Source organism: Bubalus bubalis, chromosome 23 (genome assembly GCF_019923935.1).
Source record: "Bubalus bubalis isolate 160015118507 breed Murrah chromosome 23, NDDB_SH_1, whole genome shotgun sequence".
NCBI lineage: Eukaryota > Metazoa > Chordata > Mammalia > Artiodactyla > Bovidae > Bubalus > Bubalus bubalis.
In genome coordinates this window covers 878,976-891,344 of record NC_059179.1, presented here as the reverse complement: position 1 = coordinate 891,344, position 12,369 = coordinate 878,976, and the positions used below count along the sequence as shown (strand labels likewise).

The window sequence follows — 12,369 nt, the reverse complement described above, 5'->3', positions numbered from 1 at the left end:
AAATCCATCTAGTCAAAGATATGGTTTTTCCAGTAGTCATGTACGGATGTGAGAGCTGGACTATAAAGAAAGCTGAGCGCTGAAGAATTGATGCTTTTGAACTGTGGTGTCGAAGAAGACTCTTGAGAGTCCCTTGGACTGCAAGGAGATCAAACTAGCCCATCCTAAAGGAAATCGGTCCTGAATATTCAATGGAAGGACTGATACTGAAACTCCAATACTTTGGCTACCTGATGTGAAGAACTGACTCATTGGAAAAGACCCTGATGCTGGGAAAGATTGAAGGCAGGAAAAGGGGACAACAGAGGATGAAATGGTTGGATGGCATCACTGACTGAATGGACATGAGTGAGTAAACTCTGGGAGTTGGTGACAGACAGGGAGGCCTGGTGTGCTGTAGTCCAAGGGGTCGCAAAGTGTCAGAGACAACTGCACGACTGAACTGAACTGAACTGAACCTGATCTAATACTTCTTCCTGATAAAAAACCTTGGACCATTAATGATACGACTTGATTTTCTGGGGCCCCATGTGAGCTAGTCTGAGATTAGAGCATGCTGTTGATTGCACTGTGGCCTACTGGCATGTCTTTCCTCCCTTACCAACTCAGGATTTAGCAATCTTCTCTTGGACCCAAAACTACTATTAAGAGAAAATGCCTGGACCCGCCTGACTGGACTAGCTCACAACCCATCCTCACTAGGCCCCACTCAGCCAACCTGCCAGCTGATTGTAGATGCCAAGTCCAGCCAAGATTAGCAGAACGACTCAATTAACTTGCAGATCCATACAAATAATAAAAGATGGTTGGTTGTTTATGCCACTTACATTTTGGGGTGTTTGCAGCAGTAATTGCTGACAGGGTAATCAGGCTACTGCAACTTAGACTGTCCTCTCTTCTTCTGGCATAACCTAGATGGGTTCAGTTCAGTTCAGTTCAGTTCAGTCACTCAGTCGTGTCTGACTCTTTGCAATCCACAAGGCTTCTCTGTCCATCACCAACTCCCGGAGCTTGCTCAAACCACAGTGGGTTAGAGTCAACCATACTAAAGTGAAAAATGGAAGTTAAGATGGATGAGAACTTAAAGTTATATTATAGCTTCTAAACAAATTTACAACAACAAAGATACTCTTTGAACTGGATCCAAGCTCTATAATCTGTAAGTTAAGCCTATATATTTAACTTAAATTCATATTCTTCAAAATGTGTGAGGTGATACTCTTTTATTCTCCCATAGACTAACATGTCCACATGGTTCTTCCACATTCATCACTTTTTTTCTGCCCATCCCAAGGCAGTTTGTCAAATTATATTAATTTAAATAACAGTTTTAACTAACTTCTCTTAGAAACACACAGATCTGACTATTTCAGAGTATCTAAGCCAATGATACCATGTCATTTATGCCTAAAGCACTTCTAGAATGTTGTTAGATGGCAAATACAACATAATTATCAAGCATATATAGGATGTTTTCTTCAGTTGGCAAATTAGTCAACATTCACATGCAAATAATAGAAAATTAATGTCTATGATTTGATTAAAGAATTTTTAAGATCTGTTGCAAAAGGAAGGCCTAACAGAATGGCCATTACCTTGAACCCCTGTTGACTCTATTTTCTCACATTGTAAACCATTTTCTTTCCCAGCACTCTCCTAGCTTTCAAATGGCTCTATTCCTTGGATCAAGTTCCACTATACACTCTGTCTTCCACAAAAAAAAATTTTGAAAACCTTGCTATTCAGTGTGGTCCACAGACCAGGAATATCAAAAACTCCAAACATGCTGAATCAGAATCTGCATTTTTAAAAAAATCTCCAAGTGATTACTTTTCACTTTTAATTATACTACTATTATTTTCATTTATTATTTCATTTCAGGCTCTATTTAATTCTTATACTTAGCCATAACTTGGAGACCATGGCAGTGCAGTTCCCTATTGTTTTCAGTGGTTAGGCAGGCAGTCTTTTTTTTTTTCTTCCTTAAAGAGCCTGTCTTAAAAAGACTGTAGGTTTCAATTGGGTGTGTCCACTTAGATATGGTTTGCAGGCCCTCCATATCTATGGATTTGAAACCCATGAATATATACTGCTGACTGTACTAGCCATTTTACATGAGGGGCTTGACCTGTGGATTTGGTATCCGTGCGGGCTCCTGAAACCAATCCCAAAAATACTGAAGGAGTGTACTTCACACAGCACTGCTCCTCCCTACAGTGCACAGCAGCAGGCATGAGTAATGCCACACAACCTTTGAGAGCTTTGACTCACAACTGTTGTGAAGTGTTCACCCTCTTACATGCCATCAGAACTGATTCCCCTTCTCCATCTCTGCTGGATATTGATAAGTATGCATCCTAGCCTCAATAACATTTTCCCCACATTTACATGTTTTTCTTCTATCAGACAGTGCATATCTTGAGGGCAAGTACTAGATCCCTTATTCAACTTTTTAGAATCTCCAAGGCCAAATACAGTGCATGATACAGGGTAGATAGACGTTGGATTGTGCTCTCTTTAATGAATGAAAGGAAAAACAAACAAACAAACTTGGTCACTAAGTGACTCATAAAGTTTCAAATACATGCAAAAATATCTAATCTATTTCTGAAGTTTTAAATTATAGTATATATTTTCACAGTTAAGTCAATATTTTTCTCTTATAGTCTATTTCTCCTACTAGGCTGATTCCAAAGATTTCAGACTATGATAGAAAAAAATATTAATACAAAATAGTCTACATACTTTTTCATTTCCAATGCATATGCTTCTATCTATTAATATTTTGTCTTAATCATCTTTGACTCCGCAATGATTCCTACAGTTTTTGGTATATAACATGTACTCAAATATTTGTTGAATGAGTAAGTTATTTTCAAACTACCAGGAGTCTGTGAGCATACCACAATTAATGAAAGAAGCTCCAATGCAAAACATTTTAATAGGTGGTCAAATATACAGTTATTAGAATTACCTAAATATCACTTATATAAAAATTGGTATATCACATTAGATGACTCTATAAAAACACAAATCACACATTGACAACGACCCCTGCAGTCCAAGAATAGCCCCCTCATCAATAGTACAAATTACACTTTTTAAAAAAAACATTGTTTAGACATTTAAACCAAAGTAACTTTGACTAGACTAAATACATTCATTCATCAAGTACAATAAAGTTAGCATAGTCACTAACAACACAATTTTAGGTGCAATTTCACATGCTTTCATAAATCTTCCAGTTCAGTTCCCACAGTAAAGTGTCTTTGTGCACGCCATTTTCATTTATATATAGGTGCATCATACATCATACTTAACACTATTTTATTTCATAATTAAATGTGTTAATGTATATTGTAAGTGAATACCAGGCCAAAATTTAACCCCAGTGATGAAAATTTCAACATTTAAAAAAAAAAATTCTTTACAGTATATTCTAATTTGTTTAATTGCATGGGTACTATTTCCTCTTACTAAATACTATCAAAATAAGTAATAAGAATTTAAATATTAAGTCCAAAAACATGGAGATTCCAACCTTCCTAAAATATTAATAAGCATTTTAGTAATATTACCATTTAAATCAAAAAGTAATTTCATATTCATTGCCAAATTAAAATACCTATGATTTGAAGACAGAAGTCTAAAATACTTGCAGTAAATTGAAAAGTACAATTTTTTAAATGTGCAGTAATTTGCCTGTGAATTTGTAATGGAATGTTTTTCACAGTAATACTATGTTAAAACACTACTCTAAATGCTCAGTCTAAGTACACGTACCTTTACCAGCAAGAAAAATTAAGGCCTTTTAATGCTATCAATAATTACAGCTGAACTCAAATGTCAAATAGAGGTTACAATGCTGCAAACTATTATTTTTAACCTCTAACATATTGTTAGTTGCTTCATCTCAACTCAATTACTTATCTTTCCATGAAGTTGAATGTTAGTTAACTATTACCTTTAAATAAGCATTTCTCCATATCTCTATTTTCATTTAGCCCTGAACCCAGTCAATCTAGACAGAATGCTGGAAATGTTAGGGCTTTGTCTGATTGGATCACAACTATATATTCAGGGGTTAAAAATGCTTGTCCCATTTATATTTCTGAATGAACTAAGATGCCTGGCCTCCATAGACAACATTACTTATTTTCCCAAAGCATTGGCAGATAATTGCTACTTCTTCACTTGACCAAATTGACTTTTTTTTTTTAATTTAAGTGTAGGCTATGAAGATATTACAGGATGTAAGGAAGGATAACCAAGGCTACAAATATATCAAATCAAGGTTAAAGGCACTGGCTAAGGAAGATTATTACAAAGCACTGTAAACAATTTTTAAAGCAAATCAAGTTTTACAATATCAAATGCCAAACTACTAAGGGCAGATGGTACTAAAATGATGACAATGCCTTAAAATAGTGGACAAAATTTCTATAATTTCACAAATAAAATTCTTTCATTGTTCTACCAGTTTTTTTCATCCTACATGTTCTTTAATATTCCAAATCCTAGAAACAAAAGTGTTTTCAGTTGCATGAAATAAGAAAACTGCAACTGAAATATCTCTGAAAATTAATTTTATCTTAAGCTACATTATAAATTTGATATATATATACATATATATATGGTACAGAGATATGAAGATCATCTTGGAAATCATAAAACAGTAAATTATACTCAATTAAAATCATGAAAAAAGATCATATTCAGTTGAACACAATCTAAAGCCCCACAACAGCAAATTGTAGTGTAGAGAGGCACAGTAAGTACAATTTCTAGACATATTAAACAAATAATGAATACGGAGTTGAAAATACCACATGCTCCAGTTTAGAGTCATTTAATACACACATTTTCACAACTGTTTCTTGAAAAACTATTTAGATAAAATATTTAGCATTTATCATCAATTTTAAATTTATCTGAATCTATGCAACTTTCATCCATATTAAAATACTGATTACTGTAAATACTTTATTATAAAACTATTATACAATTTAAATTTTTATTAGAGAAATGTATTATTCACTATCCATAATTAAAGTCTTTTTCATGAGTGCATTTCATAAGAAATACACAAAAATCATTATTTTTGATTCCTAGGAAGAAGAAACTATGGTAATCCTATTAACCCAAACTATATCCTTATTATTATTTCTTAAACATTTAAATGTTTAAATATGCTTGGTGACTAGTGATCTTTCATCCCCACAGTGGTAAATTTCAGCATAATGTTAAATGACTGGACTAGACAATAAAATAATCACATGTAGATAAACGCAAACCAATACTTGTTCTCTTACATGTAAGCTTACTTATAAAGTAACACCAAATAGGCAGTGAATGACAGTGATTAAAAAAAAATGTAAACAGAATAAAATGTGAATCCCTTCCCTGAAGAACAAAAGATAAAAGTATTTCTCGTTTTATGAAAACAAAACATTATCTATCAAAAAGGTAAGACACTGATTTTACAAATCCATTATTTCTAAATATGGATAAAGAAAATCTGGAACAATAGATTCACATTTTATTGAGCTAAAATGCACAAAAATATGATAATACTTAAATTTATTAATTCATTGTAATAGGTTGATACTATCCCATACTAAAAAGTATCTTGTTAAGATTCAAAATAGTGTTTAATTATCTGAGCTTAAGATTTACTGAATCACTATCCAAGTAACAACAACAACAAAAGTCCACATTGTAGGATGGAAAAAGCAAAACAAAAATTTCCATTCACTATGACTTGAATTTCATCCCCACCAAAAAAGCTACAGCAATACCCATTTAGGCAATAGGCAAACATATGAAGTCCTTATGGAAAATACCTACATTGACCCTAAATAAAAATATAAAATAATCAAATTTTGGTATAATAAATGCATGTGAATTTTAAAGGTATATAAGCTTAATAAAGTTACTAAGCATAGAATTAATTTCATACTTCTCTTTGTGCTCAGATGATTGCAAAAGCACATTCAGAGAGAGGATTGGGAAGGTGAGATAAAACTGTGATACTTTCCTTCACACTAAAAAAGGGTATTTTAATTCTGAGGGGGAAAGAAAGGGAAGAGTCTAACAGTTCACAACTCTAAAACAACTTCCAAGAATATGACAAGACTGTTAACTACTTAAGACATTTTGCTGGTAAATTAAAGTTCAATGAAAACAAACATTTAACATTTTTGCAAATTTAATTTCAAAGTTTTAAATGTTTCTGATAATAACTAGTTTTTTTTTTTTTTTAAGGTGGTGAATGTGAAACAGAGATAATACTTATAGATCTACTTTTTCCAAGAAAATTAGCACTGCCCCTTTCATGAAATTAAATTATAATCTCTCTCTTGAATATGATATAAAACTGTTTTAAGTAAGAATGAAACAGAAGCATGAATTTAGATATGCACCAAGCTCTGTACGACGTACTAATTTACACATGGTATTTTTGACAACTGAATGTTGTCCTTAACTGCTTATTAGAATTCTGAGAAACACTTTTTAGCAACATACAGTCAATACCACGGCTTAACTAAAAGGGGACATATAAATACATGAATTATAAAAGAAAACCCTCAAAATGAGTTATTTAAAGGGGAAACAAAAAGAGCTTCAATCATCCATCTTTTTGAAGCTACAGAGTAAGAGGCAAGGTACTTTATGGTTTATAAATACTTGTTACAATGTAGTAAATACATATTCCAATTTTCCCATAAATTAAACATTTTAAAAGAAATATATTTTGTTCGTTGCAAATATCTTCTCTTTTCCCTAATCCTGGCAAGGCTAATAAGTGCCCTTAATTCCAAGACTTTTGTTGTTGTTGTTTTTATCCATTTCAATGATCTTTTTCGTGAATTATGTATATAAGTGAAAATGAAAGGAAAAAAATCTGCTTTTGGAATGCAATAATTCTAAATCATTTTACTAAGAAGCACCTTTTGATATGCTGGTTTGAACTTTTAATACAAAACCTAAAGAGTAACTTTTTTCTGTAGAATTTTCTCCAGTTTTAATAACTTCATACATAGCAATACTAAGGATATCAGCCTATGCTTTCTACATTTTTTAAAGTATTCTAATAATGTAATGAGTTATAGATATGGCTCACTATGTCCGGGTAGACAGAGGTTTCATGATAAATGGCTACAGAAAACAAACTAAACTCATTATGATTGAATAATGGTTTGCATTTTGCTTGAGCCAACAGACATTTAAGCCACGTACCACCACATTCCCTGCAGAACATTCTTAAGTTTCTTTACTCTTTATAGTTTTCTAATGAACAAATAATTAGTTTTCCTGAGTTAAGATTATAAAAAAGTTAACTCTTCTACCAAAAGTATAAAGACAAAATGTAGACTCACAATACAAATTTTTTACACAGCATTACAAGTGTAGAGTTATTAACTGCTGCTCTTCATTATGATTGCCCCACCCCTTTAAAAGACTGCAGTAAAAGATTCAATTGTCTAATATGCTCTGCAGTACAGTAATTAAATGCTTCAGCCCATAAACATATCCCTCATCCACTGTGTTGCTAGGGAACACATGAGCAAAGTCTATCATTCTCACTTCTACTTCTGCAGTCTCTTGACAACCAGTGGGAAGATGGTAGAAAACTTTTTCCAGTTGGGAAAGTACATTTCCATTTAAACGCTCCTGTGACATGCTTTTCCACCCATTGTCTTGCTCTATATTTTCAGCTTTCAATGAAGTCTGACTGTGATGCTTTTTTGAATACATTTTTCTGTGACAAGCATACATTTTGGACAAGCTTTTACCCACTGAAGCTTCTATTTTTCCATTCGCTGTAGAATTTAACACATGAAAGTTATTATTGTACTCCAGTACATCTGTGTCTGAGAGCTGACCTTTGGACAAAAACTTTTCTGCCAAAGTCCTGTCATTCAATTTTGTAGTAGTTGGCTGAGATGAACCTTCATAAACAAACAGTAATGAACTTGCATAAAAGTTAAGCTGCTTCTGGCTTTCAAACCACTGAAGAATTTTCTCAATCTTCTGAATACTGGCAGCAATAGCATCTCTTCTTAAGCAGAATCCATTATGAAAAAAATGGGAGACTCCTATAAAAAGGAAAATACTAGGATTATAATGAAATTATGAAATAACCATCACTTGGGAAGTAATTTCATCTTAGATACAACTCTTAAACTTTCTCCCATCAGCCCCTGCAATTAAGTGAACAGATAAGAATTCCAGTTAAACACAGAATCTTGGAGCTCAACTTAATTTCTGGTGAAGACGTTATTATTAGAAAACATACAAATGACACTTAAGTAAAGCAAAATACCTTATTTAGACAAAAAATTTACTACAGGTAGACTACTAGTTTAGTGCCCTCTATATATATATTCTCTTAAGGAATAGGATTCCAAGATTTGCTTCATTTGCTATTATGAGAAATTTTATAGTAAGACTATATGTTTGTTAGAATCATGAACTAATCTAGAACCTAGAGTCAAAGCATAACCATTTTCAACATTATATATCATTTGTCGATGATCAGTATGTAGATAAAGTACAAACATATGCAAGAGAGTTATACAACTGACATGAAAATTCTACACACCAACCACAAGAGCAGGGGAGGAAAAGGATGCGGAGCTGGGTCTGCAATGTTTTGTTTCTTTAAATAAAGACACTTTAATTAAATGATTAAAAAAAAAGTCCATTACCAAAATACCAAATCATAACTGTACTTAATTTTTTATGCTCTCAACAATACTAATTAAACCAGCCTTTTCACAAAAGGTGAGCTCACTTTGGAGACTAGCAGTAGTCCAAGTTAAGTATGTTATTCAATACTGAGACTTAATGTTTTAACCTATCATATTAGGCCTCTTTTAAAATTATTTATGCATATTTTATCATATTTGGGAATTCATGGAATTTGATTTTTGCTGTTCCCCTACTTTGGGATAAAAACTGCTAAAAAATATATTCATATTGGCCTGAGAAATATTTTAATATAGAGCCAATTTGAATGTTATTTTGCTATTGGTTAAGTATACCAAGGCAAATATCAAACATCGTAGATGAGTATTTTGTAAGCATAAATATTGTTTCAACTATTTACACTACTCAACTTCTTCCTCATCCTGAATACAGTTAATAATAAACTTTAACAGAACATTATATCTGGAAGTCTGTTATCATTGCTTTTATAATATCTTGGCCATACATATTTTAAAAGTATATATGTTAAGACAGTATTGAGAATTGAATCACAACACCAAAGAAGAACTAAAACTGAAATCACTTTAGAATTATTCTGATTAATTCTATAGTAATAAAAAGCACTGAAGTATGGTTTTTCAATCCTTACCATCCTTTAGAGTTTCTTTTGTTAAGCTTCTTCCATAGTGCTGGTTTTTTGTCTCATAGCTATCAGAATGAACATGATAAACCTGTCAGAAAAAATACTGAATATTAAACACTAATACTCCTTAACCCTGGGGGTTTTATCCCAGCAATGAAAGGATGGCTAAAGATGGGAAGATCTACTCATATAATTCATTCTAATGGATTTAAAATGAAAAAGAGTCATAGTGTCATATCAATGATGTTGAAAAGGCATTAAGCATATTTATATCCACTACTGATGAAAACTCTCTAAAAAGATAGTTAAGTATTTTCAATATGAAAAAAAAGTATCCATTTCAATCCATCAAAAGTTAGTCTCAAGTTTAAAAATGAAATAAGGAAGCATTTGTCTTAAAATAGAAGAAATTTCCACAAAAACTACTCTACCACAATACCTTTTATCATTATTATTACCTAATATTGTTCCAGAGCTTCTGCAAATCCAAACAGATTACAAAGAAATAAGAGGCATAATTTGAAAAGGAGGAAAAAAATATTACCCTTTGTACATAATGGTTATATAATTGGAAAAATCAATTTAAAAAGTAACACAAACAATAAAAACCTGAAATGGTGACAGTACAAATTAGTAAATAGAAAATAAGCTTTCATATATACAAACAACTGACTAGAAAATGTAAGACTCCATTTATAAATCAAGTTAGGAAATAAAACAAAGGAATAAACAGAAGGCATGAACCTTATGTGCAAAGTACTTATAAGATAAAATGTAAAAGAGATTATATGGAAAAGTGAAAGTGTTAATCGCTCAGTTATGTCCCACTCTTTGAGACCCCTATGGACTGTGGCCTGCCAGGCTCCTTTGCCCAAGGGATTTCCCAGGCAAGAATACTGGAGTGGGTTGGACAGGGAGGCCTGGTGTGCTGCAGTCCATGGGGTCTCATAGAGTCGGACACGACTAAGCAACTGAATTAAAACTAGACACAGCAGAATGATTACTAATATCAAGAAAATAAACACATGCACCACTTCATACAGTTAACTAATTTTTAGTGTGTATGTAAGATCCACTCTCAGCCAATTTCAAGAATATTGCATTATTAACTGGTGACACTACTGGTAAAGAACCCACCTGCCAATGCAGGAGACATAAGAGATGCAGCTACAATCCCTGGATCAAAAAGATCCCCTGGAGGAGGAGATGGCAACCCACTCCAATATTTTTGCCTGGAGAATCCAATGGACAGAGGAGCCTGGCAGGCTACAGTCCACAGGGTCGCAAAGAGTCGGACAAAACTGAAGCGACTTAGCACACTTGTAGTCACTATGCTATACATTAGCTTATAAGAATTTATCTTATAACTGAAAGTTTGTATCTTCTGATCTCCTCATTTCTCCCTTCCCCAAGTCCCTGGAAAGCCCCACTGCATTTTCTGTTTTTATGAAATCAGCTTTGTCTTTTGAGTTCCTGTTTTTGACTACATATGTAAGTGCCACCACATAGTATCTGTCTTTTTTTGGTTTATTGCATAGTTTCATCCATGTTGTTGCAAATGGCAGGACTTCCTTCTTTATAATTGCTGAATAATATTCCACTGTGTAAAGAACCACATCTTCTATGTCCATAAATCTGTAGACGAACACTTAGGTTGCTCCCAGATAGGTTGTTTCCACATCTTGGCTATTGTGTATAATGCTGCAATGAACACAGGAGTAGAGATATCTCTTCAGGATAATAATTCTATTAAAACATATTATAGAATTAAAAAACATATGAGAAGCCTGTATGTGACCATGGTATTTTAAACCAGTAGAAAAAGATGGATGATTATTAAATGGTATTAGTATCATTAGGTGGGGATCTGGAAAAAAATAAGTTGCATTTATAATTTATACTAAAATATTAATAATAATCCAAATACATCAAAGATCAAAATGAACAGAATAAAATGTCTTCCCACCTCAAGATGGCAGAATCCTTGAATAACTGGTAACTAGGGAAGGCATTTCCAACTAAAACTCAATCTACCACATACAATACGCTTTTTAAAATGTTGATAGTGTTTTTGCCATTCAAAAATCAAAAGACCAACAGAAAAAAAAAAAAGGTATTTGAAATATATCTTATGAACAAAGAGCATGTTTACTCATGGGAAAATGAACAATGGATCTGAAGAGTTCACTGAAATCAGGTCTCAAACATACCAGGAACACAGAATATCCCCAAACTGTGGCAACCAAAAGTATCTCCAGACACTGCCGAATGACTCCCTGGGAAATTAAACTGCCCCTGGTTCAAACCACCTACTTCTGCTTTATTGACTATGCCAAAGCTTTTGACTGTGTGAATCACAACAAACTGTGCAAAATTCTTAAAGAGATGGGAATACCAGACCACTTCACCTGCCTCCTGAGAAATCTGTATGCAGGTCAAGAAACAATAGTTAGAAAGCTGCAATAGTCCCATGCTGTAGTTCATGGGATTGCAAAGAGTTGGACATGACTGAGCAACTGAACTGAACTGGTTCAAAATCACTGCTCTGTATCAAGCAGATTGCCAATATCTACCACAATTATAAATGCATACAAGCTCAATTCCCCTCTAGGCACTTATTTCATAAATACCCTAGCACACTGGTGAAATGAGGAAGGTCTCCAGTCATTCATTTCTAACATTATTCATAATAGCAAAAGACTGGAAACAAGTCAAAAGATCCATTACAGACAGCTGGTAATGCCACTATGGAAAAATCTCCATGATACATTAAACAGAAAAAGCAAGATACAGAACAGTGTTCAAAGTAGATGGTTTTGCAATATAGGAACCAATATCTCTGGAAGCATACATTGGTGAGGAAAAAAACAAATCACTATTAATATAATATCCTGTGTGGGGAGGGTGACTTCTCACAGTATATGTTTCTATACTTTTTGGCATCTGAACCATACAATGATGTATTTCATCAATTTTTAATTAAATATTTTTAAGAAGCATTAAGAATACATTGC

The 12,369-nt window shown here is 33.2% G+C and overlaps 1 protein-coding gene across 17 annotated transcripts in view; it reads right to left on the bottom strand.

The window, feature by feature from the left end:
- Positions 1-12,369, bottom strand: part of IPMK (inositol polyphosphate multikinase) — a 116,464-nt gene that overhangs the window by 59,598 nt on the left and 44,497 nt on the right. For 10 of the 17 annotated variants that reach the window (XR_006640525.1, XR_006640520.1, XR_006640522.1 and 7 more), the window contains exons 6-8: positions 9,362-9,443; positions 7,887-8,099; positions 828-1,045 (exon numbers count right to left, since the gene is read on the bottom strand). Coding sequence is in view for 7 of the 17 variants with exons in the window: in XM_044935155.2 (XP_044791090.1) it covers positions 7,477-8,099; positions 9,362-9,443 (705 nt within the window). In the remaining 10 variants the exon portion in view is untranslated. Of the gene's footprint in view, positions 1-827; positions 1,046-2,922; positions 8,100-9,361; positions 9,444-12,369 lie in introns of those variants that run through there. The other 7 variants (XM_044935155.2, XM_025274090.3, XM_025274092.3 and 4 more) reach the window with 1 other exon arrangement.